Source organism: Pteropus medius, unplaced genomic scaffold (assembly GCF_902729225.1).
Source record: "Pteropus medius unplaced genomic scaffold, Ma_sr-lr_union100, whole genome shotgun sequence".
In the NCBI taxonomy this organism is placed as follows: Eukaryota; Metazoa; Chordata; class Mammalia; order Chiroptera; family Pteropodidae; genus Pteropus; species Pteropus medius.
In genome coordinates, this window is record NW_024354911.1 from 4,457,652 (window position 1) to 4,485,118 (window position 27,467).

General features: G+C 42.9%; 1 protein-coding gene across 6 annotated transcripts; it reads left to right on the top strand.

The window, feature by feature from the left end:
* The first annotated feature begins 3,117 nt into the window (after window positions 1–3,117).
* Window positions 3,118–25,760, top strand: ADPGK (ADP dependent glucokinase). Of its 6 annotated transcripts, none has more exons than XM_039856597.1 (8): window positions 3,120–3,414; window positions 9,900–10,125; window positions 12,688–12,750; window positions 17,715–17,835; window positions 17,987–18,055; window positions 22,525–22,721; window positions 23,364–23,462; window positions 24,256–25,760. In XM_039856597.1, exons 1-8 carry the CDS (start codon window positions 3,188–3,190, stop codon window positions 24,805–24,807), a joined length of 1,554 nt encoding a protein of 517 aa, XP_039712531.1. In that variant the 5' UTR covers window positions 3,120–3,187; the 3' UTR covers window positions 24,808–25,760. The 6 variants fall into 6 exon arrangements, with proteins under 6 accessions (XP_039712532.1, XP_039712531.1, XP_039712535.1 ...); XM_039856595.1 differs by having other exon boundaries at window positions 3,188–3,414; window positions 24,253–25,760; XM_039856598.1 differs by lacking the exon at window positions 12,688–12,750 and having other exon boundaries at window positions 3,118–3,414; window positions 24,253–24,807.
* The last annotated feature ends 1,707 nt before the right edge of the window (window positions 25,761–27,467 follow it).

Sequence of the window (27,467 nt, forward strand, 5' to 3'; positions counted from 1 at the left end):
TTTTTTTTTTTTTTTTTTTTTTTTTTTTTTTTTCCTCTCATTTTAGAGTCCTTGAAGAGAGAACCAATAGGCCAGGTCTGGAAGCAATTTGGGTGGGGGAGGGTGTGTCTTGAGACCCACCCAGCTCTTTAGTCTTTGTTCAGCATAGGCAGTGGAGCCATGGCTGCTCGCTCTGGCTGTTTTGTAGAATTGCAAAACTAGTGAGGAGTGATAAGGAATTAAGGCTACTGTGTGCATGTGACCAGAAGCCACATCAGGCTCCACCATGACTGGCTGCTGTCGCTGGTGTTCTTCACTTTCTGCAGCTCCTGCCTCTTTAGTTCTCCGTCGAAACTAAGGTCGGCTCCGGGCACCTCATCTGGCCTTGCCACCACTCATAAACCCACGCTGAGTGTCCGACAAACAAGAGCCCCAGAGCACCTCCATAACAACCAGAGGGGGCCCACTTGCTGCTGCAGCCACAAAGTGCCAGCACCCTATTTGGATTTTTACATGAAAAATAAAGTTCTATTTTGTTCAAGCTACTGTTGTTTTGTCTCTACGGCTAAATAAAAAGTTCTAGTATTGTATATTAGAAAGTAGCTAAGAGAGTAGACCTCGAACGTTCTCACAGGAAGAAAAAATTGTATCTCTGTGAGATGATGGATATTAACCAAAATTTTTGTGGTAATCATTGTGCAAGATATACATATAGCAAACTATTATGTTGTACACCTTAAACTTATACAATGTTATTTGTCAATTATATCTCAATGAAATGGAGAGGGGGAGGTAGTTCTGGCAAGCCTAGAAAGAAGCAGAAGAAATATGTGCGAGGTGCTGGCAGCTTAGCAGCTCTCCTGGGAGCCAAAAGGAAAGGCCCCAGGTGCTTTCTCTCCACATCAGTTTGGTGTAGAGCATTTCCCTGCTCCTCTAGACCTATCTGCTCTATGGCCTTCCCACAATTCGGCTTCCTCTGCTTTCCCCAAAACTTCACCTTGGAAATATATTTATTTGGCCCTATCTGACCTTTAGCCCTTTATGAACTTGCAGATCCACAACCAAAAATAGCTAATATGGACCTCCCAAGAAGATTCATTTTGATGCGAACCCTAAGAAAAAATTTATCTACTGAAATAGACACCCCATGATCAATCAAGGGCCCAAATTCTATAAACAATAAGAGCCTCACGGCCATTTGCTGACAGGGGTTTCTCATATACTCTATATAGAAGAACCTCAGACTGAACTCAGCTTCCTTCACTATGCCCTGTGCCTGCCTTTTTTTTTTTTTTTTTTAACCTGTGCCCTGCTCTTTACAGCATCTGAGTCGACTGTTATAAGGAAGCCCCTGGTTTTCTCTTTCCACCAAACTAAAACTTCTCCTGTCCAGTCAGAACTGCTTCATAACAACCAATCAAGAGGCATAATGCCAACCCGTAGGGACCAGTGATCCTGACCATTCAGAAGTGTATGAATTTGGGTACCTCATTTACATCAAATAAATTTAATTGGGAACCTGGGCAGGAACTTTTGCTATAAAAAGCAGCCTTCCCTTTGTCTGGTGGAACACAATTTAGCTTGCTACCTTAATCTGTATCTCCCAGGCTGCAGCTCCTTTTGCTCTAATAAATGCTTTTTATTCTTTATTACAGTCTAAAATTAATTTTGGTTTACACTACAGACTCTTGACTCTTGGTTCAAATTCTCAGTAAAGAGAAATGGTCTCTGGCCAGTGGATTCACTGCTGTTGAGTTAGGTGCTATTTCAGTCACTTCTGGGATAGAAGAGAAACCTGCCCAGTTGGGGCCATGAGAGGGAGCAGTTTCTCTGGGAATTGCCCGACATGTCTTTCTGAGAAGAGAGAAGGTACAGGCAACTCTAGGGAAGACAGCTTCATGATGCCACGGAAATCTCATTGGCTCCTTGGTTTTCTTCTTCTCCGTAATAGCCCAAATCTCTTCCTGTGGGAACATCTCCTTTGGAAAGGAGGCTATGGTCAGGTGGGCTGGGTGAGGTGAGCGAGGGGAGGTTAGATGGCGAGGTTAGGTAAGTGCTGGTAAAGAGAGGCTGGGGGAATGAAGCCTAATGCCCAAGATCAAAGCTAGGGAAATAAAGTTTCACTGCCAAGTCCAAAGGTCAGGGACAGAGTGGAAAATTGGACACAGAGCCAAGGTCAAGAGCCAGCAGAATTGGAAAAATGGAAACAGGCCAGGGAACAAGACCAGACCTGGCATGGTGGTTGCGGAGATTGGGCTGGCAGTAAGCCTAGCTTCACTGGTTCTCAACCCAGGCTCACAGACAAGGGTCGCAAGGAGGACGACAGTGCCTGTCGGGTTTAAGCCATATCACCAAGGGAGAAGAGGAGAAACCAGGTCCGGCCCTCCCTATGTTGTACACAAGATTGTGCGAATCTGTGCTTTTTCTTTTCTTTTTTTTTTTTTGAGATTGTTAAAGGGAACAGCGCCCCCAAATGGATTATTTTAAGGTTTGAATCTGGTCATCGGGCAAGGACGATCACTGCGGGCTCTCCTCAGTTTTGGCGCAGGCCACGAGCGGTTGATGGTCCTGGCCAACCTCCAAAGAGCAGAATCCCCCTGCTCCGTGTACCCCAGGGTTCCGCTGCAGCAAGGCTGCTGTCTGAGCCGATTCCTCCGGGGATTGCGGAGCCCCGGGCCTGAAACAGGATGAGCTTAGAAAACGATGGAGGATGCACACGGGGGGCGGGAGGGGGATGGATTAAAAGGGAGGGAGTATGCTTCATGCCCCTCCGAGAAACTGCAGGCACAGCTCCAAATGGGGACGAAGATTAACTGACTTGCCCAAAGATTAACGTAAGGTTTGCTCTCTTCTTCATAATCCGTCTGTTTCGTCTTACTGGGAAAACAAAGGTATCCTCGCCCCCTCTATCTTAGGGTACGATTGGAGTTCCGGGAAGGGGTGCAACGCCGGGACCCGCACTATAGTCTTTGTCCAAACTACCACAGGCCCGCCGAACCGCGCCTCCAAGCGCCCTCATTTGGACGGAAGAAGAGGGCTCCCCGGGCTCCCCAGGCTCCCCGCCCCTCCTGCGTCTGTCGCCCAGTAGCTTTGGGGGCCCGTGGCGCGCGGGCGTGACGTGGCGCGCATGTAGACGTCGCTGCGCGCTGAGCCCGGAAGAGGCGCGGGCCGGGAAGGTGGGCGGCGACGTTGCCGCGTCCCGGTCCCCATGGCTCTGTGGCGCGGCTCTGCCTACGCCGGCTTCCTGGCGCTGGCGGTGGGCTGCCTCTTCTTGCTGGAGCCGCAGCTGCCCAGCTCGGCGCTGCGCTCGCTGTGGAACTCGCTGCAGCTGGGGCCCGCGCCCCCGGGATCCGGCTCTCCTGAGGGCCGGTTGGCGGCCGCCTGGGACGCACTCATTGTGCGGCCAGCCCGGCGCTGGCGCCGCGTGGCCGTGGGGTGAGTGCCTGCGGGGCCTGCATCTCTGGGCCTCTTTGGCAGTGCGGGCGCTCCGGGCCTCAGAGGACTGCTTTGGTGGAGGTCGAGCGTCTTGGGAGGTGGAAAGTTAGAACCTGCGCGGAAACAGGGGATCCAGAGGTCCCCAGCAGGCCCCTCGGCGCTGATGTCCACGCTGTCTCCTTGGCGAGAAGCCTCGGACGTCTGGAACGAGCCTAGTCGGTCACTGCTGCAGGGACTCAGACTGCTTTTCTTCTCGGTTTGCCCCTGCGCCCTTCTCTCATCTCCAGAGTTCCAGCCTAATAGCCTCTTGAAAATCCCGCTCAACCTGACACCGTCATGTTCGAAACTCTCATTCCCTGTTCAGCTTCTGCCCCTTTGGCGACTGCTCTTTTGCAGTCTAAGTGCTTAGTTTTACCCACTTTGACGACACTCTTCTACCTCTTGCTTCTGAATTTGAAGGAGTGGATTGGGTCGCTCCTTTTAGTTACCGACTTTCCGCCTTGTTTCCTCTTCTTGAACGCCACTCCACTGAAACTCGTCTCTCACAGCTCACTGATGACTTGTTGATTTTCAAAGTCAGGTACCATTTTTTAGTCTTCATTATCAGCTCTGCAGCCTTCCACGCGTTATGCATGACCTCCTTGGAAGGCTTTTCTTCTCGACTTTAGGGACATTGCGTATAGAGGGTTCTCCCAAATCACAGTGCCTCCTTCGTATTCTTCTTGGGAAATGTAATTATTTCCTTTACACTAACTTTAGTCCCTGTCTCAGTTTACTGGAAGGGTAAAGTAAAGCAAAGTTATCCCGAAGATTAAATGAAATCATCTATGTAATTTAGCGTGGTGTCTGGTTTAAAAAGCACTCAAATATTAGCTAGCATTTTTTATATCAGCACATTTATTGTTTCTTCAGATGTATCTCCTTTTACATCTTTTTTCAAGTTTAGGCCCTTTCACTCACTTCATTATCAGCTTAATCGGCCTCTCTGGCCTTACGCACATTCATGCAAATGTTCATCGGCTACATGGTATGTGTCAAGTCCAAACTAGATTCTGAGGATACAAAGATAGGTGAAGCAAGATCCCTGCCTCATTTGTTGGAAACACATATTCATTATTGTGTTAGTCGGCTCAGGCTACCAAACAGAATACCCCAGACTGAGTGGCTTAAACAGAAATTTATTTTCTCACAGTTCTAGAGACTGATAGGCCGAGGTTGGTTTCTGGTGAGTCCTGTCTTCCTGACTCATATGGTCATTCCTGCTATCTCTTCCTCTTATGTAGACACTAGTCCTATTAGATTATGGCCTCTGTTTAACCTTAATTACCTCCTTAAATAGTCTCTGTCTCCAGATACAGTCACATTTGTGGTTAGGGCTTCAACACATGAATTGGCGGGGCTGGGGAGGAGCAACACAGTGTTGTCCATAACAATTAAGAAAAGTGCTTTGCTTAACTAGTAGTAAAAATAAGGTAGCCTTGTGTCTCAACTGATTACTAATTCTCCCTGGGAAGAGGTTTCAGAAAAAGCTGCATCTGAGAAAGTGATGTTTTATTTACTGTTGCTACATCACAAATCATCCTAAAACTTAGTAGCTTAAAATAGTCATTTTATTTTATTATCTCATGAATCTGAGATTTGATTGTGCTCAGCCAAGCAGTTCTCACTTGGGGCCTTGTGCAGTTTTGGTCAGATGATGTCTGAGACTGGAATCACCTTAAAGGTTGATTGTGGTTGTCAGCTGCAACCTCAGCTGGGATTTTTGCCTTGAACACTGGAAGGTGTTCTACGTCAGTGGTCCCCAACCTTTTTGGCACCAGGGACCAGTACTCCTGATAATCTGAGTGGAGCTGAGGTGCTGATGCTAGCGCTAGCGAGCGGCTGCAAATACAGATGAAGCTTTGCTTGCTGGCCCACCGCTTACCTCCTGCTGTGCAGCCCAGGGGCAGGGGACCCTGTTCTACATAGCTTTTAAGCTTTCTCACAGTCGGGTGGCTAGGTTAGGAGAAGAATGCCCCAAGAGGACCAGGCAGAAGCCTTAATGCCTTTTATGACCTAACCTTAGAAGCACATAGTGTCACTTCTACCACAGTCACAGGTCCAACTGGTTTTAAGGGGAACCAACAACACATATTGATAAGAGGAGTATCAGTGTCACATTGTAAAAAAACATGTGTGATGGGACATCCTGTTGTGGCCATCTTAGAAAACATATTCTGTTATAGTGACTTGCATGGGATAGGCCTTGGAGAAGAAATGAAATTTCTCCACGTGAAGGTGGGGGAATAAATTTACCTAGGCAGAGAGAACCAAATGTGAAAAAGTACATAGTTTGAGAACAGCAAGTTGGCCCTGCATTTAGGGCAAGGACCTTGTGGTAGAGAGATGTCGAGAAATGATATCAAGAAGGGCCTTTAATATCAGAGTACGTGATAGGTTTATAAGCTGATCAGTGATGCAGTTTCTAAACTGTTATACATCATTTTTGTGGGTAACAGACATCCATTGGTAACCTTTCTCATTACCTAAAAGGATTTTTAGCCTAAAGATGGGGGTGGGGTTCGGGGGGATGTGCCAGGGATAGGTGGGAGAAGGTGCAGTAGTTGTGTCAGAATCTCATTTGGGGTATGTGTGCGTGTTGCAGTTTGACTTCTCAGGAGAAACAGATATATTTACTCACACTCGCTCACAACACACAATTTAATGTCATTCATAAGGAGGAAAGTATTGAGACACTAACACTAGTTAAGAGACCATTGTAGGGTCTGGGTAAAGGGAGAAAAGAGCCTTTTCTTGTGTGGCAATGGTGCTAAACATGTGAGATTTAATAGGTCGGATGTGCTAGAGAAAAAAAAAAAGGCTGTCAAAAATGACAGATTTTTAGTATTTGGGATCTTATAACAATCTGTAGGCAGATACAGACATTGTCATCCAGTTTTCACAGATGAGTAAACTGAGGCATAGGAATATTGATGTGTCAGAGATCACAGAGCAAGGGCCAGGGGCACAATTTAAACCCGTTCCTGGCTCCTGTTCTTGCCACTTTGTTGCCATTAGGAGAGATTAAGAAAAAGGAAGGAGTTTGATTTCAGAGGAGGGGAAATGTGCGTGCTGTGGAATTTCGGATGAAGCTGAGCCACAGGTGCTGACTACCAAAGTCTGGAGTTCAGGAGCATATTGAGGAGCAGGGTTGCAGATTTTGGAGACACCAGCACTTAAATCGAAGCCAGAAACTGGATAGTATCACCCAGGAAGAGAACAAGAGGGAAGGTAAATGGCAAGGGTGGAATTTGGGAAGTACGGGCATGTAAGGGGCTGGTGGAGAGGGACCAGAGAAATAAAGGATAAGAGAGATTTCAAGAAGATGGTCAGTGGCGGGCCCACTACCACATCTTTCTAGAACATGTCCCACCCACCCGCTGCTTCAAAATTGGACTCTGATGCCTAAGACTCACTGGGTGAATGATGGACCCCTCGTCCTAGTATTTGTTCCCCCATACCTGGCTTAACCCCGACCTTTGAAACCTATCTTGCTCTTCTCCCCTCTTCAAACACTCCATTCTCACTAAATCAACATTCTTATGGTGTCCAAACACGAGGTTAATCCCTTCGTCTACATCTTTGCTTGTGTGTGGGCTTCAGTATCCGATCAACCTGAGTTTGAATTTGGCTACTCCAGTTGTGACCTTTGGAATGTTCGTTAACCCCCAGCTTCACTTTTCTCAGCTGAAAGCAGTGATGACTACTTCTCTGTGTTCTGACATTTTGCATATTGGTGTGATCTATCTGTAAATGCCTGCCTTGTTTCTCCAGAGTACTGTTGGGGTTCAGCCCAGGGAGCACTGCCCCTACCCTTTTGGGTTTCTCTTATCTGCAGTTCTGTATTTTGTAGTGATTAGCTCTTGTAACATCTCAGGTATAGTGTTACAGCTAAAAAGAACCTTAGGAAACATTTTACAGATGATGAAACAGAAGGGAGGTGATAAAAACCACCGTCCCTGCCTTTACGGAACTTACAATCTAGAAGGGGGAACTGTGTACCCCACCCCCACCCCAAACCCTACTCCATCCGGCAGTTTCTCTGCTCACCTTTTCAGCCTCTTGTCGGAGCATTCAGCATCTGTTGCCTTGCTTTGTTTTCCAGTTGCTTCATCAGTGTGAATGATACAATAAAATATTACAATGTGAGTTTAGAGAAAATTAGTGTGAAATTCTGCCTAAGTGCCACATGAGCATAATTTTGTCTTCTAGGTTTTTTTTGCCCCCTCCCTGACTTTATTTCCCCTGATAATAAGCACCTTAGGTAATGTGTTCGTTAACATTTTAGTATGCTGTTAAACTGAGGTAAGTGCAGAGAAAGATTCTTGCTCTGGTTAAAATTTTATAAACTATAACTAGAAGGCACATGTAAAAGAACTAAGTTTGCTATCTGGCACATAGTAGATGTTTAATGATCTTTTTATTATAAAAAGCTACCAAATAAAAAGTTTTTGTCTGTAAGTTTGCTTTTCTGTCTAATATTTATGGGAGAGGGAAAATGTTCCTATGGTAATCACATGTTTTTAACTCAAAATTAATTCCGTTGGATTTTGTCTTGTGTTATGAAAGATGGTGACCGTTGTTCTCCAATTTTTTTGTAACTTCTGTAAACTCAACTTCCTCCATTATCATCTTTGAGGAATCAAACTGTTTAAGGTTTCTGGAGAATTACATATGGAAGGGATGTGTTTATTAAAGTAATTATTTCTAAATACCGGTGTCCCACAGTATCCGAATTTTTGCCATTCAGACTCTGGACCCAAATCCATTTGGATACATTTTCTAGATAGAGCTGTTGGTGGAAATAGTAACCCTCACTGTCCAAACCCACTGTCTGAAACTCGGGAATCTGCTAGAATCTGAGAGTCAGGGATACCTGTATTCCTATTAAAATTCTACCCTTCAGACATTTAATGTTGCATTCCATAGAAATACAGGACGTTCTGTCTGAAGTGGAATTGAGAGAAGTTTACAAGGTGTTCGGTTTATTATCATGTAAGGCTGCGAAGGGAATGTGTTTTAAACATAATTGTTAAGCACCTGCCACATGCATGTCAATGTGTTTTGCCTCTGAAAGGCATACTAATGCTTACAGCCTTTCCAGTTGACCAGAGTAATTATATGCATCTTTGATTTTAAAAGAATAAGAAAATTTGAGTATTTAGTCTTGTTTAAATTTTTGTAGGGAAAAATCTTTTCAAAAACATGGGATCCACAGGGGAAGAATTAATATAAGAATCCTTAATGATGAGGATGCAATCAGTTTGTGTCATGAGGAGAGATGTGTCTCTTACTTGCCCTTGTACACCTTCCTTGAGTATTGTAAATAATATCTAGCCTACACAGGAACCTTTTAATAATAATTCAGCTGGAAGGAAGCCCAGCCACCTTTATCACCAGGAGCTGTTTTGGTTGGCCTGCTGTGAGCCTTGCTCTTCTTAGCGGCTGGGGACTGCCTATGTGGCCATCCAGCCCCACTGCCAAGAATGACACCCCCAATAGGTAGACACAGAAATAAAATGACCGCGGGACAGTAAGACCTCTCCAGCTATCCAAATTATTTGGCCCTTCTCTTTTAAGGGATGACTTTTATCAAAGAAACACTGACAGTATAAGCCAGAACTTTTCCATGCTTACATGAGGCCATGTAAGAGAGGCCATGCCAGACAACCTTAGTACTTTATAATTTCCACAGGGCAACCAGGTGATGCAGCGTTGACTTCTTACTAGCCCTTTAAAGTTCATGGATTGGTCCAGTGAACACCTGCCAAGTTGTTACAAGTGTGCCAGAGATGTGCCTAAGTCGTTAAGGTACCACTCAACTCTTAAGAGTTTCAATTGACAGTATTTAGACATTTAGGTATTTAGTGTATCTTAACCACCATCCTAATGTGTCTTTCAGGGGAAGGTATCTGATGTTCGACCTTTGACTAAAACTTATATTTTGCTTACTCTGTACCAAACATATATTCCTAAATATATTAACTTATTTAATCTTCACAACAGTTTTATGAGTTAAATATTCATATTATGCCATTTTATAGATGAGAAAACTGAGACATGGAAATTTAAGGGACTTGCCCAAGTCACACAGCCAGTGTGAATCCAGACAGTTTGGCTCCACTAGCATTTTCTCAGAAATACTCTGTTTGTGTTATCATAATAGCTTTGTTCTGAAATGCTGAACACCTCTCTTCTAACTAGGGTAAAAGTTTGCCAAACTATTGAAAAAAGAGTCCTATATTCTGATCCTAACACACACATTCAGGTAAAGTAATCCTCCTTCTGCCGTATGTTATTTACTTTCCAGTACAGGTTTCAGATCCACTTCATCTGTTTTTCTTTTTGAATACAATTCTCTGAAGCATTTCCCTGTTGTTAAATGCAAAGTAGCTGCCCCAGTGCTTCTGCTTATTTCTTTCACACGGTCTCTTTCCTCTTTCCAGAGTCAATGCATGTGTGGATGTCGTGCTCTCAGGGGTGAAGCTCCTGCAGGCACTGGGCCTGAACCCTGGGAATGGGGAAGATCACTCCATTCTGCATTCCAGGAACGATCTGAAAGAAGCTTTCATTCACTTCATGGGGAAGGGAGCAGCTGCTGAGCGCTTCTTCAGTGATGAGGACACTTTCCATGACATTGCCCAGATCGCGTCAGCATTTCCAGGAGCCCAGGTCTGTTTGGTTCACCAGTAGTAAATTAAGACAGGGTGGGAAAAGATACCGTTTTTGTATGGTTCCTAGAAGCAACCAAGCAACTTTTTCCTCCAGTTCGCCCCAAGAGAATGACTGTTGGGAATCCAATTCTGCAATGTTTTCTCTTTTTGTAAAGCTATGTATCTGCCCTTCCATTAACTGCCGTTTCTAGTCAGATCAATTCAGCCAAGATTTGTGAAGCACATGTACTAAAATTTTGGTTCTGGTTCATCCATTAAAATGCTGTCTTTTCATGTTACTCAAGTTTAAAGTAGGAAAGATACCTACTAACTTGTTTGTGTATTGCTGTGGCTGATAACTTGCAGTAATCTTAACATGGCCTAGTCCTTCCTGAGAAGAAAAAGGCCAGATACACTGGGAACTAGGTCCCGCCGTTGCCTGGGAAAGCAGGAGCTGGGGCCTCACCTCCGTGCTGCTGGTCCAGAGCAAGGTTTCTCAGCCTCAGCACTATTGATGTTCTGTGCTAGGTGATTCTTTGTTGTGGGGGCTTTCCTGCACGCTGTAAGATGTTTAGCAGTATCTCTGGCCTCTACCCACTAGATAACAGTAGCACTCTCCCTTTTCCCCAAATCTGGACAGTTAAAAATGTTTCCAGGGCGGGAGAGAGGAGGGAAGCAGTCACCCAGGTTGGAATTGCAGGTCTCCATTGGTGGTTCTCAGACTTGAGCACTTGCATCAGAATCATTTGGAGGGGGTACTGAAACACAGATTCCTGGGCCACACTCCCAGAGTTTCTGATTCATTGTATGTAGGGTGGGACCCAAGTATTTACCACTTCCTGCAAGTTTCCTGGTTATATTGATGCCGAGCACCTTGTTTTGAGAACCACTGGTCTGCAGGGTAGAACCTATCAGAGAACTAGGGGACCCCAAGCCCACCTGGTGATTGTAAACAAAGCCCTGCCTTGATCCTGCATTTTGTTTCATAATGCAAAAAAAAAAAAAAAAAAAAAATTCTGCAGAAACTTTAGCTTTTAGATCATCCAAATTATTTCTTAACATTGTAAAACCTGAAATGTGTATTATTTATCTTCCATTAGAGTGATACTTTATTTGGTGCTTTTTCAAACTCCCTTAAAGTATAAGGCAGATTGACTGATAAACAGAAGTTAATAACTATTATAAGAAAACATTAAAACCATTTCATAGAATCTTAATAGTTCCCCTCAAATATTTAGTAAATTCCAGCCATCATAGTTAAATAAGAAATTAAAGCTAACATGTTAAAAGGCCAAATATCAGCCTATGTAGAAAGCTGTTACTGTCCCACCTGAACCCAATGATTGGTTGACACAAACCTTGGGGTGAAAGTGATGTCTAGCATCTAGAATTGAATTATTTATTTAGTCTGTGCTTCTGTGAGGCTGAGGACTAGGAAGCTGAGGTTGTAGCATTCCACCTACCCAAGACTATCGATGAGGCTTCTCGAGAAGCTTTTATAATAGAACATCAACCTCGTCTTCTACTTGTCGGGTTTCTAAAGCACACGAACCCATTTTTAGTCAGCTACTTGGAATACTAGCCTTGAATTACCTGTCCTCCTCCTCTAGGTTGTCAGCTGAGAGATGTGGTGTTTAAGAGATAATATTGTCCTAGATGAGGGCCCATTACCTTTCAGATTTACTCCTAGGAAAGCCTTTGTGTTTCCTAACACATCAACGTGTTTCTTCTTTCCTCAAAATTTAGCAACAAATATTTGCTAAGTACTTTAGTGTAAAAAAAAAGACAGTCTCTGCCCTGACGGAGCTAGACATGTGCTCACATGATAATAACCCAAGTGGACAGGGTTTTTAGTAGGGGTTTGTTCAGAGTATAGGAGTAGCAAGGGATCTATAATCCTATCTGGAGGCTGGGATGGCAGTGGGAAAAGGGGAACAGAAGGCAATGTGGAGGAGGGGACAGTACAGCAGATTCTTGAGAAGTGATCAGGGATTTACCACTGTATGAGAAGGACAAGCATCCTAATGAAACCAAAATTGTGTGCTAAAGGCACAGAGAGGAAGGCAGACTTGGAGAACTGCAAGCATGATGTGGAAGGGATGGGCAGGAGATGAAGGTCGAAAGGAGAGCAAGGGCAGATAAAGGCCTGTGTGCCTCACTTAAGAGTTGGATTTTAGTTCATGATAGTATTTATTGAGTGATTTTCAGGAGAAGAGTGACACAATTATATACTCATTTTAGAAAGATTATAGTGTAGGGGATAAGATCTCTGCACACTTGTCATGTTTCCTTTATCTGTTCTGCCTTCCTGGAAGCTCAAGGCTGAATTTGACCTATGGTTAAGGCAATTATATTGATTTCCTTTTTTAGCATGTTTGTTTTCTTCACTTTTCCTTATAACTCACTGTTTGTTAACCTGTGGGTTTAATGTTTTATTAACCTCATCTGTGTATCTTTCTAAAGTCACCTCAAATTTTTTTGGAAAAAAACAGTATAAATTAATTCGATAAATTAAAAATTTTACACTTGGGTAACATAGCTGTGCTAAAATACTGTCTAATAACCTTAAACTATCTTACAGCACTATGTAGGAGGAAATGCAGCTTTAATTGGACAGAAATTTGCAGCCAATTCAGATTTAAAGGTAGGTCAAATTCCCAGATTAAAACCTGTGCCTTTTTCAGTCATTTTAGGAGCAAGGATGAATATCTGTTTCTTGATTCCACTTACGGACCACCTGCTATGTGCCAGAACCTGGGCCTCATTTAGGAGGTAAAACAGTAATAGTAGGAGGGTAGTGGCAGCTGATGCTTCTTCCTGAGTGCTTACCATGTACCTTTCTGTATATTACTTCATTTAATCCTTGTGACAGCCTCTAAGGTGAATCGATACTGTTGTTGGTACTGTTACTGTCCTTCCACATGAAGTTTGAGGCAAAAAGCAGTATAACAGCTAATAAGAAATGAAACTATTCTGACTTAGGACCCTGGAGTCCATGTCCTTAAGTACTGTTCGTGTAATGGTTAAGAGCATTTGGGCTCTGGAGTCAGTGCCGGAGGTTGGGGATTATACACCGATGATGGCCTTGGTAGGGGATTGAGGAAAGAAAAAGGGTATCTGTTACTCAGTCCTCACAACAGTCTGTTGAAGTAAGGTATTATCACCTTTTTAAAGATGAGAAAACAGGTTAACTAATGTGCCTAAGGTCACCTAGCCAGTAAACGTTGGAGCCAGGATTCAAATGCCAGGCTCTGCCATGACCTCACTACCCTGTACTGCTCTCAGATTCAGTTTAACTTGCCAAAGTGCTTCTCATCGTGGACTGAGCGATCATCTGAGAACTACCAGTGATTAAGAACTAGGTATTTTCCAAAGGTAATAATAATAATAATAACTAACATTTACATAGGCTTTATTATATGCCAAGTACTCTTTCAAGTACTCTACATATCTATATTAATTCATTTAATACTCATAATACCCTATAAAGGAAGTCCTGTTGTTATCCCCATTTTGTAGATAGGAAAAACGAGGCATGGAGAAGTTAAAACTGTTCAAGTTCACATACCTAGTAAGAGGTAGAACTGGGGTTTGAACCCGAGTAGTCTGGTTCCAGAGTCCATACTTTCAACAACTGTGCTATATTGTGTCTCAGAAATAGATCCTGGTGAATATAGCAAAGGCATATTTAGCACAATAGTGGAATAGAAGCCAGATTACAGGAGGGCAGAAAAATATTTAGAAAACGTTTTTATGGAACTTTGCCAAGAATTAAGAGTAAATGTTGGGTTTTGTCAAATGCTATTTCTGCATCTGTTGAGATGATTGTATGAGTTTTGTTTTTTAGTTCGATATATGGTAATTAAGTAATTACATTGATTTTCAAATAATAAACCAACCTTGCATCCCTGAGATAAACCCCACTTGGTTCTGATGTATTATCCTTTTTATATATTATTGGGTTCAATTTACTAAAATTTTGTTTTAGATTTTAATGTCAATTTCCAAGAGGGATATTGGTCAGTATTTTCTTGTATGTCTGATTTGAGTGTCAGGGTAATACTGACCTTAGAAATGAGATGGGTAGTATTTCAGTTAAAAAAAAAAAAAAGAGTTTGTATAGAATTGGTATTATACTTTCTTTTAATGTTTGTAGAATTCACTAGTGAAGCTCTTTAGGCTTAGAGTTTTTGATGGGAGGTTTTTAACGAAACTTTGATTTCTTTAATAGATACAGAGATTCAGATTTTCTATTTCTTGAGTGCACTTCAGTTGTTTAATGTCCATTTCATCAAAGTTGTTGAATTTACTGGCATAAAATTGATCATAATATTTTCTTATCCCTTTAAGAGCTTTAGAATCTGTAGTGAAGTTATCACTTATTTCTGATATTGGTAAATTATGTCTTTTCTTGATCAATTTGGCTAGAGGTTTATCAGTTTTATTGATCTTATCAATAAATGAGCTTTTGGTTTCATTGATTTTTCTCTTTTGTTTTTCTCTTTTCTATTTTATTGATTTCTGTTTACTTTGAATTTAACTTGCTCTTCTTTTTCTAGTTTCTGAAGGTAGAAGGTCATTGATTTGGGACCTTCCATGTTTTCTAATAAAGAATGTTTAGTGCTATAAATTTCTCCTTAAGAACTGTTTTAGCTGCATCCTGCAGGTTTTGATACATTGTGTTTTTATTTTCATTTAATTTAAATACTTTCTAATTTCCTTTTGATTTCTTGAGATGAGCTGTTTAATTTTAATAGCCCATTCATGGACTACTTAAGAATAGAAGTGTGCTATTTAGTTTCTAAATGTTTGGGTGTTTTCCCTGATATCTTTCTGTTATTGATTTCTATTTCAAATCTATTGTGGTCAAAGAATATGTTTCCCTGACTCCTGTTAAATTTATTGAGACTTTTTAAGGTCTCAGAATATAGTTTATCTTGGTAAAGTTCCATGCGCATTTGAAAAGCATGTATATTCTGCTGTTGGGTAGATGTCAATTAGGCTACGCTGGTTAATAGTGTTGTTCAAGTCTTCTATAGTCTTACTGATTTTCTATCTACTTGACTTATCCATTATTGAGAGGAGTAATGACATTTTCAGCTATAATTGTGGATTTATTTCCTTTGCAGTTCTACAACTTTTTGTTCCATGTATGTTTAACCTCTGTTATTAGGTGCATTACTGTTTAGTATTTTATGTCTCCTTCATGAATTGACTCCTTTATCATTATCAGGGATAAAGAAAATCATTTTATAATATTCTTTGCTCTAAAATTTATCTTTATTAAAATAGACATTCCAGCTTTCTTTTAGTGTTAGTATGATATCTTTTTCTAGCCTTCTGCTTTTAACCTATTTTTGTCTATATTTAAAACAGATTTCTTATAGGCAGCATATAATTGGGGCTTGCTTTTTAATATACTTTTGACAACCTCTGTCTTTTAATTGGAGTGTTTAGACCATTTACATTTAATGTAATTGTTGCTATATCAAGTTAGGTTGAAATCTGACATCTTGCAATTTTTTTTTATTTGTCTCACCTCTTTATCTTCCCTTTTCCCTCTTTATGAACTTTTTTGGATTATTTTCTATGATTTCATGTTATCTTCTCTGGTTTATTAGCTATAATTCTTTGTTTTGTTATTTTAGTGATTGCCTAAGGGTTTATAATGTACATTTTTAGCTTATCACAGTCTGCTTTCAAGTGCTGTTAGTATACCATCACGTAGAATGTAAGAACTTTACAACAGTGTGCTTCCATTTCTCCCCTCTGGTCTTTATACTATTATTGCCATATAGTTTACTTTTACATATCTTATAAATCTCACACTATGTTGTTAATATTTTTCTTTAAGCAGCTAATTATCTTTTAAGGGGATTTAAATAATAAAAAAGAGATCTTTTTACTTACCCAGAGCTTATCATTTCTGGTGCTTTTCATTCCTTTGTTTAGAGCTATATTTTCATCTAGTATCATTTTCCTTCCACCTGGAGGATTTCCTTTCATATTTCTTGTCATGCAGATCTGCTGGTGATGAATTTTTTCAAAATTGTATATCTGAAAACTTTTAAGATAATTTGCTGAGGTATTTGTAGGGTTTCGATTTTTTCTGTTTCTTAGGAACACTGTCCTTTGTTGCCCATTGTCCAAATGTTTTGAAAACCATTGTTTTATATATTTTATCTGTTTTTTTGTTGTTGTTATTTCAGATGGAAAGGTAAACTAGGCCTTATTATCTCATCTTGGAAGCTGTAATTCTAGCCAAGAATTAGAGAAAAAATAAAATAAAGTGGTCAAGGCAAGACTTTTCAGAATTAGCAAATAATAGGTATGTGTCAAGGCAGAAAGGGAAGAGAGTTATATTTTAACCTAGAAGCTGGGATTTCTCAAATACATAAAAGTACCTCTGTACAAAAAGGCAGTTAATGAGCAGTAAAAATGCCTTTGAAGCTTCTGGGTGGGGCATGTTAAATCTTAAATGGTGTTGTGTTCCTTTAAATTCTGGTTCAAGCCCTCATCATTCAGTCATTTGGGGTCCAAAATCACTAGCCTGGTCCTTAGTGTGTTCCAGAGCTGGCACTGTAGAAACCAGCAGTACGAAATGGCTTCTAGAAGGAATAGCCAGGAAGAGGCTCAGATTGGAGGTGAAGAAAAGGTTTTGGAAAACTTGCAAAGTACCTTCCCCCAAACTTTCTGATTTGAGGTGCTCTCTAACTCTCACATTTGGAAGGCTATCTAGTTCCCATAACAGCTAAGTATAGTAGAGAGCCAGATTCCACAAATCAGGTCACCTGGTTGTGTAGTGTATTGTGATCCTGAGGTTCTTTGCTATACTGTGTAAATTTTAAACAGTTGTTTTCATCTGGCAACTATGAGGAAACAACATCCGGTATCTGTTTACCTACACAGGATATGAGTGAGTAAAGAAAAGAAAAGAGGATAGGGTGTGTCTTAGTCGGCTTGGGCTGCCATAATAACAAAATGCCACAGACTGGATGGCTTAAACAACAAAAATTTATTTTCTCACAGTTTGGAGGCTGGAAAGTCCAAGATCAAGGTTCCAGCAAGGTTCAGTTTCTGGCGAGGGCTCTCTTCCTTCCAAACCAGATAACTGCCTTTTTTGCCATGTCCTCACATATGGCCATTCTTCTGTGTTATCTGGTGGAGATCTTCCTTTTCTTCTACGGGATTAGGACCTCGCTTGTATGACTTCATTTAACCTTAATTACCTCCTAAAAGCTCTGTCTCTAACTATCATCACATTGGCAGTTAGACTTCAACATGTGAATTTTGAGGGGACACAAACATTCAGTCCCTAACAAGGTTATGAGATACAGCAGCTGCATAGATGCCTTACATGTGTGACATACATGGGTCTTTTGTCAGCCTTTCAATTCTGGATACATTGTGGCCACATGATTGCAGGACCTAAACCCTGGTAATAGCCCCTCTACTATATTATTCCAAACCAGAAACTTCCAAAATTAGATTGGGATTCTAGTATTTTTTAAAATTAAAAGAAGTGGCCTGGGTGTACCTTTTCCGTTATTACCCATATTGCATGGAAAAGGGGACAGATCTGATAGACTTCATATTTCTCGTCTCCAGGTTCTTCTTTGTGGTCCAGTTGGTCCAAAACTGCATGAACTTCTTGATGACAATGTATTTGTTCCACCAGAGTCGCTGCAGGAAGTGGACGAGTTCCACCTCATTTTAGAGTATCAGGCAGGTAAGAGAGATGAGTAAGTAATGGTGTAAGACTCATCAGGGACCGCGCATTGTTAGACTGAGGTGTGACTGTGCTAGAAATTTATCTTTTTAAATTAGAAATTTATCTTTTTAAATTTATCTTTTCAAAATGTGTTCTTGCCTTAACAAAGGTTTCTTGACCTCTGGTTCTGTTGTGCTGATACTGTCCAGAGTGTTACAACACCGAAGAAAATTCCCAGGTATACAAATGGAATGGATCTAAACCCAAAAGAAATCAGGCTGTAGGAAAGTAGGCATCCTGAATAAATGAAAATGTTTTACACGTATAAAGTTTTTCTTTACTCTAAGGAAAGACAAAAGCAGATAACATCTGCTCAACTCTGGGCTGGATTCTGCCCTGAGCCTTTCTGGCCAACTGTTCCAAGCTGTTTAGGATTGATTTTAGGCCTCTGGAAAACTTTCTGTGAAGCATTTTGTTTTCCCTTGGATGTGTAAGTGAAAGTATTTTGTATTTAACAACACTTATATTATTTCCCATTATATAATGTTTCAATGTTTATCACTCCAAACCACCCCATCCCAGTAGATTTTATGTGTTACACAGACTGCAGATCTGATTCCTGAGAGAATCCTAAATACCTGACCATAATTTGATCCTGTTTATTCTGTGTATTTGCTGTGGTATCTTTCCTCTGCTCAGAAGTGATACTCTTGGATTTCTGATTCAATGTGCTAATTCAAGTAAAAGACTCAAGCATCTAAACAGACTAATTGGTACCTTACAGCAATACGTAATATGCTTCAGTGAACTGCTTCCAAGTCAGACAATTAAGAGAACCTCACCTAGTAGAGTAATTAATGTAAGATATGAAATATAGTGTTTCTTGAAAATTATGCCTTTCTCTAAGTTCAAAAAAGAATTGTTTCTTGTTTCTGATTCTCTTTTTGGTGCCTGCTACATCAGTCTGGAAGTTAGGAAGAGCAGGGTCTGAAAATTAGGAACAGAATGTTGGAGTAGGTATTTAATGATATACTGGTTTGAGTTTCTCTCAGTTTTAGTTTCCCCAAATGAGAAATCAGAGTGATCGTTCTCACTGCCTAAAGATTAAAAGGTTAGTGTGTTTAAGCACTGTGGGCTGCTTAAATGAAAGGCATGAACAAGACTTGACTGGAAGGGTCTAGAATAGCTAAAGATGTGCCTTTGATGTGCTGCTGATACTGCTCCCGCCCCAGATGGGTCTCGCTTCTGTTTCTGTTGGTGCTCACGTCATGGACTTGGGGCCTTGCTAGTTCCTGGTTGCTATCATTTTTATTATCTGTTGTCCCTGGTGACAACAGAGTGGAAAGACTGGTTTCCTCACTGAGACTGCTCTTATATTTGACAGATGTGCCTGGTGTGTAGTTGAGGATGGCACAGCTTATCTTGAAAAGAGATTGCATCTATCCTTGGGTTTAGAAGCTTCACACTTCAGTTTTCCTTTTCTTGGCTGTGTTTTCTTAGTTCAAAGTAGTGGCCTTTTATTAAACTCTATAGGGAGAACCTAGTCTGGTGGTAGCAGCCCTCAGGTCACCTCTCTTGACAAATGCATCCACCCCTTGCTTCTCTCTAACCTAGATGAATAAATTCCCAGAGTGGATTTGTCAACTATTTTTCTTCTTCCTCTCTTACCAGACTTCTCTAGAGAAGCTTATTTTCAGGCTTTGGGCTAGGGATCCAGTAAGTCACTACGTAGGTTTTGCTGACTTAGCGGCTGAAGGGCAGGATGATAAATTGAGAGAATGGATCACTTAAAGAAATAAATTTAAAGCTTCGTGAGAAAAGAGAGGCATTGACTCTTAATAGGGGCTCACCCTGTCTGAGTTTCGGTCATTTTGCTTCTCAGGCCATCCCATCAGTCCTGTGTCAGCAGCTGTCCACATCCTTCCGTGTCTTCACATTGCAGAAGCCTGTTTATTTTTGCCTCTCTCACTTTTTCCCTGGAAGAATTGATTTATTTTGAATGCTGTGTGGCTCTTTTTTCCTAGGTTAAGATAAGCAGTGCTTCTTCTAGCAGCCTCACTCCTTAAGGGCCAGTTCCAGGTCTTTCCCTATGGAGAGTACTCATGTATTTTTCTCCTTGTACAGAGTCTCGTTAGTTGAGGAAATACTGGCATTCATATCCATATTTTTTGCTGTCATGGGCATTTAAGTCATCAGTCTGCTCTCTTATTTGCCTATGCTTTTACTTTTTATTTACATGGCTATATGCCAGGTGCAGAGTGAGGCATTAGGAGTATGATGATAGTAGAAGACACGGGCTCTGCGTCCTGCTCACAGTCCATTGCAAAAGATGGACTCTTGAACAATGATTGCAGAGTCGTGCCATATCCTATAAAGGGTGCGGCAGTGGCCCAGGGAAGGAAGCGGCAGAGTTAGAGGGGCTTCACAGGGGAGGCCATCCTTGCATTGGATCTTTAGATGAAGCAGAGTTGGAATACTATTCTCAGTTCTGTGGACCACCACTAGGTATTTTCTTTGGACATGGGCCAGGAGTTAAGAAAGGAATATAGTTTTAACAAATATAACCATTGCTTTGGGACTTAGTAAATAGCTAATGTCTTTTTTCTGCTTTCATAGTTTTTTATATGAATGACCCACATATGCAATGTTTTTCAGAGGAAAAGATTCAGTAAAACTGAACTCAAACCAAAGGAAGGATGAGTTCTCCCTGCCTTGACACCTATTCTAGAGCAGGGGTTCCAAACCCCTTGGCTGTGGACCGGTACCGGTCCATGGCCTATTAGGAACTGGGCCTCACAGCAGGAGGTGAGCAGCAGATGAGTGAGTAAAGCTTCATCTGTATTTGCAGCCGCTCCCCAGCGTTAGCATCACCGCCTCAGCCCCGCCTCAGATCATCAGGCATTAGATTCTCATAGGAGCACAGGTCCCTGATGCCAAAAAGGTTTGGGACCACTGCTCTAGAATAAGCCCTACACATGCAAGCATACATATGCATACTCCCCTCAGAGAGGCAGGGCTTCTGTCTGGAGAGGCCTGTTGTAGAAAGGAGGAAGGACATTGCTGACTGCAGTTGGCAGATCACCGTTGTAGGATGAGGAAACCCTCTGCTGTGGGTTGTCTGTCTTGGGGGCAAACTTTCTGAATGAATATTTAGTGATAGAAACCAATGAAAAACTAGGTTTTGGCGTATAGACCTCATAAATGGGTCTGAAGGGAAACCATGTAAACCTGGATCATAAGTCCTTGCTCCCAGGTCTCCATGCTGGTGGTGACCAGCTCTCTCCCCCACCTCCTGCCCTGGTGCTCAGGGGCCAGGGGGTCGACTCATTTAGGAATTGCCCTAAGCGGTCACAGAGCCTAGTTGGCCCTTAGGTGACCGAGTTTCAAGATATTCTGCCAAGTCTTTTTGGAGAAGAATGTGAGCTCTGCGTAGTAAAGCCTCTGATCATGAAGCTTCTCTGAGTGAACTCAAGGGCTTCTGTCACCTTTTCTGCTTTAGGACTTGCATGACAGCACACTCCACTCAAGTACTTGTTAGCTGTGGGGTCTCAGTCAGTAGCTGTCCATCTCACTGCACATCAGGATCTCCAGGGGTGGGGCCTTGCCACCTGCACATTTAAAGCTAGGTTCCCTGAGAGATTCTGATATGTGGCCAGCAGAGGGATCCACCCCTATAGATGAGCAGGCTCCAAACTCCTCCTCCCTCCAGGAGACCCGACCGAGGATGGCTCTGGCCTCCCTCTGCTTGGATCAGATTAGTAGGTGCTGAGTGGGCACTCTGTGCTGAGGACTGTGACACATATGGGAACCAGAGACACACAGTGTTGCCTTAAAAGAGCTGGCAGTCTGTTTGGAGAGATGTGGCACAAATGTGTGAAAAGTCAAGTAATGATATAGATTTGACTACTAATTCAAAATAGTAGAAGAGATAACTCAAAGCAAAATGATTAATCAGCAAACCATGGAAAAGAAAATCTCTGTGAATGCTTAAAGCAGTGAAAGTGTACCTCAGGGTGGAGCAGTCAGCAACCATTTAGGAAGGAAGTAGCACTTGAACTTGGTCTTGAGCAGTCATTATTCCAAAGCAACTCGCTCAGAGGACATTAGAGCAGCCAGATACTCTTACTTTCTGGACAAAGTGCCCAGAAACCACCAGTGGGCAGCAGGGAAGAGCGGATACAGTCAGCCTGACTCTTGGAATTTCAGCCTCCTTTGGCCCAACTACATGAAAGTTGCTCAGGGCACTGCCATGAGTTGGAAATGCAGAAAGGCAGTATGTCCTGTATGTGGAGACACAATGGTACGCACTGTATGCTGCTGTTTAAAAGTCACGCTTCTGCTCTGTAACAGGAAAGGACACAGGCATCCTGTGTTTGAAAAGCTCGGTGGACAGTAGAGCTTTCCCTGGGCTCACAGGGAGCTAGTTGCCAGCCCCTTGACAAAGGCATGTAGCACCTATACTGTGTTTCTATGTTTTTGTTGGGTTGGGTTTGGGTTTTCGGCTTGTTTCATTACTGACCACCGTCCTCCTGGATACAGTGCCATGCTTACCTTTGTAAGCCAGGGCCATTGTAAGCCAGGGTCCACCCAGCCAGAAGCCAGCCTGCCTAGAGCAGAGGCTCCAGTGAGGCCCCTGCAGGCCCCCCACAGCTAGGAAACTTAAAGCCTCTTCCTTTTCTTCCCATTGTGTCGACTGGGCTTTTCTAGGGGAGGAGTGGGGCCAGTTAAAAGCTCCCCATGCCAACCGATTCATCTTCTCCCACGACCTCTCCAACGGGGCCATGAATATGCTGGAGGTGTTTGTGTCTAGCCTGGAGAAGTTTCAGCCAGACCTGGTGGTTCTCTCTGGATTGCACATGATGGAGGGACAAAGCAAGGAGCTCCAGAGGAAGAGACTCTTGGAGGTAATAGCACTGTTAAAGAATTTCACAGATCTCAGCTAGTGTGTTTCTTCAGATTTCTGCCTCTCTTGGCCTCTGCAGTTTGTGCTGCCTTGGCCTCCCCGGGACATATCATGGCAGCCGGCTCTGAAGCCTGCCTCCGGCTCCAGTGAGGTACCTCAGAGTGTTCTTTCAGGCACAGGCAGCAGCTTGAGTAGGACAGGTCAGAACATCTTCCTGCCTGAGCCTCTGTATCCTGTGCTAAACTGAACGTGGCTGCAAGCTGCAGTGTTTGTAGTTTGTGTCCTTCATGTTATCTATATCATCTCACTTCCCATCAGCTGTCCTGTGGTTCCTGCAGATCCAAACAACAGTTGAAGCCAACTGCTCAGTTTAGGTCCCCAGGAATAGGGTGGCTACATGAACACACAGGAGCGGTTCTTTGTGCTCTCTGATTCTATAACCCAGCACCTCTCTGCAGAGCCTAGGTTTCCCCGCTGGGAAAAGCATCCCTCATCCACGGAGGCCATGGCAACCTACATGGCTTGGAGTTTTCATGAGGATGCAGAGAAGACAGTGACAGGACACACTGCCTCTCAGGACCTGCTCTTTTCTTCCTCTTGTCTGACTTCTATATCTAATGGCAATGCTGTCCTCTTTTTGCAGGTTGTGACCTCCATTTCTGACATCCCTGTTGGCATTCCAGTTCACCTAGAGCTGGCCAGTATGACCAATAGGGAGCTGATGAGCAGCATTGTGCATCAGGTAACCACATGGGAGGCACACGGAGCCCTCTTTGGCTCTGACCCTCATGGGGCCTGGCAGAAATGCACCTTTGTCCAGTGGGACCAGTTGTTTAGGCTCAGGGGCCAGCTCACTGAAGTGTGGCTGTCATGTCACTCAGACCTTGGTCCTTGGAGATCCAAGTAAGGAGCCAGGACTGTTCTGGGACAGGATCTCTTCCTAGGTTAGAAATATGACAGTGTAACTGATGGGTTCATGGGGCTGTTTCCTCTGGAATGCGGAAGTGGGAGTGAAAAGTCTGAAGTTGAACTCAAAGGAGAAAACTGAAAGCCCAGCTCAGCTGCTTTCAATTGAATGTCAAGAAGCTGACTCTGTAGCTAGGGCCTTCTCTATCTTACCAGTCTAATACTTGCTGACATTCAGGAACTGAGAGTCGTGTCCCGTCATTGGTAAGAAGATCTGGTGTGTATGCAAAGCTAAGCACCGTGGAAAGAAATACAAAATATGCTCATCTCTGCCCTTTGTCTTGGAATGGCATGTAACAAAAGACAAGGTCTAAGGCAGTCTTAAACTACAACTTTCCAGTTTATTCCAAGTGATAATGAGGGTAGAGGTAGTTGGAGGTGTAATAGCCCAAACAGTGACTGCTGATCTGTCACTTCCCCACCACCGACTTGAGGGGCAGGGAGTCTTGTAAGGAAGAAAGAGGCCACCCATCCTGCCTGCCTTCCCTGACTTTAGTTATTGGCTGTGTCCTAAGATAACCTTTCTGGTGTCAGCCAGAAAGAGACCTCCGTTTTGTTTTTGTTAGCAGGTCTTTCCCGCAGTTACTTCCCTTGGGCTGAATGAACAGGAGCTGTTATTTCTCAGCCAGTCGGCATCTGGACCTCACTCTTCTCTCTCTTCCTGGAACGGTGTTCCTGATGTGGGCATAGTCAGTGACATCCTCTTTTGGATCTTGAAGGAACATGGGAAGAGTGAAAGCAGAGCCTCAGACCTCACCAGGATCCATTTCCACACACTGGTCTACCACATCTTGGCAACTGTGGATGGGCACTGGGCTAACCAGCTGGCAGCCGTGGCTGCAGGAGCTCGCGTGGCTGGGACACAGGCCTGCGCAACAGAAACCATAGACACCAGCCGAGTGTCTCTGAGGGCTCCACACGAGTTCCTGACCTCCCATTCGGGGGCAGGCTCCAGGATCATATTAAACCCTGACCAGCCAGTGGTAGAATGGCACAGGGAGGGCGTGGCCTTCCACTTCACACCTGTATTGGTATGTAAGGACCCTATTCGAACTGTGGGCCTTGGAGATGCCATTTCAGCTGAAGGCCTCTTCTATTCAGAAGTACACTCTCACTATTAGGAAGGTGGTTGTGGATCATTTTTCTGAAGAAGGAGAACTAGCCTATTTAAGAATTACAGGCATTAAGTGATTCGGAAAATAGGTCGAGGGTGTCAAAACAGTTTCTAGATCTGATTGAAAGACAGCCAAAGAAACAGCTGATTAAACTGTATCAGATACATTCCAGCCTGTTGACAATTACAAAAAGACATTTCAGGTTTTAATCAAAATTTAGCTATCTACTAATGAGACTGGATTTTCGGTGTTTTTATGTTGTGTGTCATAGGGGTAAAAACCTGATTCCCAAATTCCCAATTTATGCAGCATTGTCAGGTATTTCAGGCCAAACTAATTCACCCGTGAGCGCATGCCAGCTGGAGAAAACCTTTACCTGTCGCCCACCTCAGAAGTGCATGCGCACTCCGTGTCTAGTAAAGCCGGAGGCAGCTTCCAGTGTTCTCTCCTCTCCCAGCGCTCGGGGACAGGGCCATGATTTCCATTCAGTGTTTTAATGAAAATGCTTGATGAGCACACCATCTCAATCTTCCGCTCTCACACTTAAGACAGCCACAGGTGAAGACAAAACCACCCCTTACCCCGCCTGTGCTTTAGAGTCGCAGCTGAGGCGGGAGCCCAGTGGGGCCTTTGAGGGAATCAGCCATTCTGTGCTGATTCAGAAGCCTGGCCGACCTGCAGAGTGCCACAAGAGCTGAAGGGTTATGTCTTCCTGCCGTGGCTCCTTAGACTGTAGTCTGGCTGGTCAGAGACTACTGTGCCTGGGCCCAACCTCATTGCCCAGCTTTGGCCATGCTTTCTCCCATAGAAGACTGATCTCTGTTCATTCTGACCCTTGAAGGCATTTGCTTTTACAACTGGAATATGCTTCTCTGTGTATAACTGATCATGTGTGTTTTACATTGACACATCACATCCATTAAAGAATTTGACCTCATAAGAGCCCCAGGATCATGAAATTTGTCATGTATTTATTTTTTATAAATTAGGGAGACTTCTGTGTGCTTTTAAATATATTAAAACAATTACATTTCAGGAGCCTTAAGTCTGTATGTAATTGATTTTTGTTCCCACCACCACTTCGAAGCCAGACACAATGGAAATTGTTCAGCCTTTTCTGGTGAGTTCTCTGTTACTCTGCTCTCGAGGTGTTTGATTGCCTCGTCTTCCCCATCGCTGCCCGGGTTGTCCCTCACCCTGAGCCTGAGCCATAGGTCTGCCCTCTGTGCTTTAAAGTGACAGAGGAAACTAGCATCAAGTAGCCAGTCCAGTAGGAAATGGCGGTTGGAGAGCGGTGAGCCTTCTCAGTTTGTTCAAAGAGCAGTATCGACATGGCAACTGGTGGCAGGCTCCCCGGGTCAGGGGGAATTGTTTCACACTGGCTCACAGCAGCAGCTTCTGGACTCAAAGCCACCTCAAATCCTTCATCTATGACCTCCCCCGCCCTGCTTTTGGGCTTGATTACTCCTTCAAAGAAAACTTAAGCCTAGAAAATTATGCAGCTTGAAATTCAAAGCAAGTAGCTTCTTAAGGAAGTCTGGCTGCTACCTCATTAGTCTCTGTCTCCAAGCTCAATTACAAATAATAAAACACCAACTTTCTAGCCTATTTTTTTGGAAAGCCTGAAGTGAGAAGAGATTTCTATTTTTCCAAGAAGAATTGGAATAACAGGTTCTAACCTGAGAATACTTTAAGAGTTCTGACGTATTCTCCACGTGACATTTTTCTTAGTCTCAAAGTTGTGTCTGCTCAGCCCCTGCCTTTAATATATTCTCAGTACATTCTCTAGTTTTCACTGGTGATATCAATAAAGACTAATCCAGGAAGTGTAGTCAGCACATACTGTACAGTAGTTTTTTAAAAGATGGGTTTTCAACTTTTAATAGCTGCTGAATCAGTTTAGTGGTTATCACAAAAAGTACCAGAATGTACCACACATGACAGGGGTAAATATTATCAGAATCGTTTTGTAGATCTTTATGTATATACCTGAATGAGCACATGTAGATATGAACGTACATGCATCCCTATGTGAATGTCCCACCTTTCTGAGAAGTCAGCTAAGCTTTGGAAGTAAGATTGACTGGACTTCATCACCTAGGGCAAATTATGCGGAAGTGAGTGGGAAGGACAGGCACACAACAGGCAGGGCTTCAGGCCCCTCAACCATTTGCTTTGAACTTTACAAAGGTTTCTCCATGTGATTTGATATGAAGAAAAGTTTTAAAGTTCCCTGGACTAGAAAGAATGCCTGATGAAGAATGAGCCTTCCTAAAAATGTTCTAACACTCACTCTTGCATTCATTTGAAATTGATTTAACACCTAAGGAAAAGCAGCCACACACACACACAAAACCACTGTCAGGAGAGAAGAATTCAGCCAAAAATGAATAATGTCTTATGCAGATTCAGTTTGCATTTTATTCTCTCTCAAGATTTGTGTGGGGGGCGGGGGGATAATTATTCATCAGTAGAAATCCAAATTCTATGCCGGGTTTTGAGATGGCAAATATTGTATGACATTGGACCAGTTCGCCTTACTAAGCCTCACTTTCCTCATCTGTAAAATGGGTTAATGGTGGTCCCTACCCTCATGCAATTCTTAACTAAAGGAAATACTATGCAAAATATTTAGCACAGTACTTGGCACATATTTAAAAGTTTAA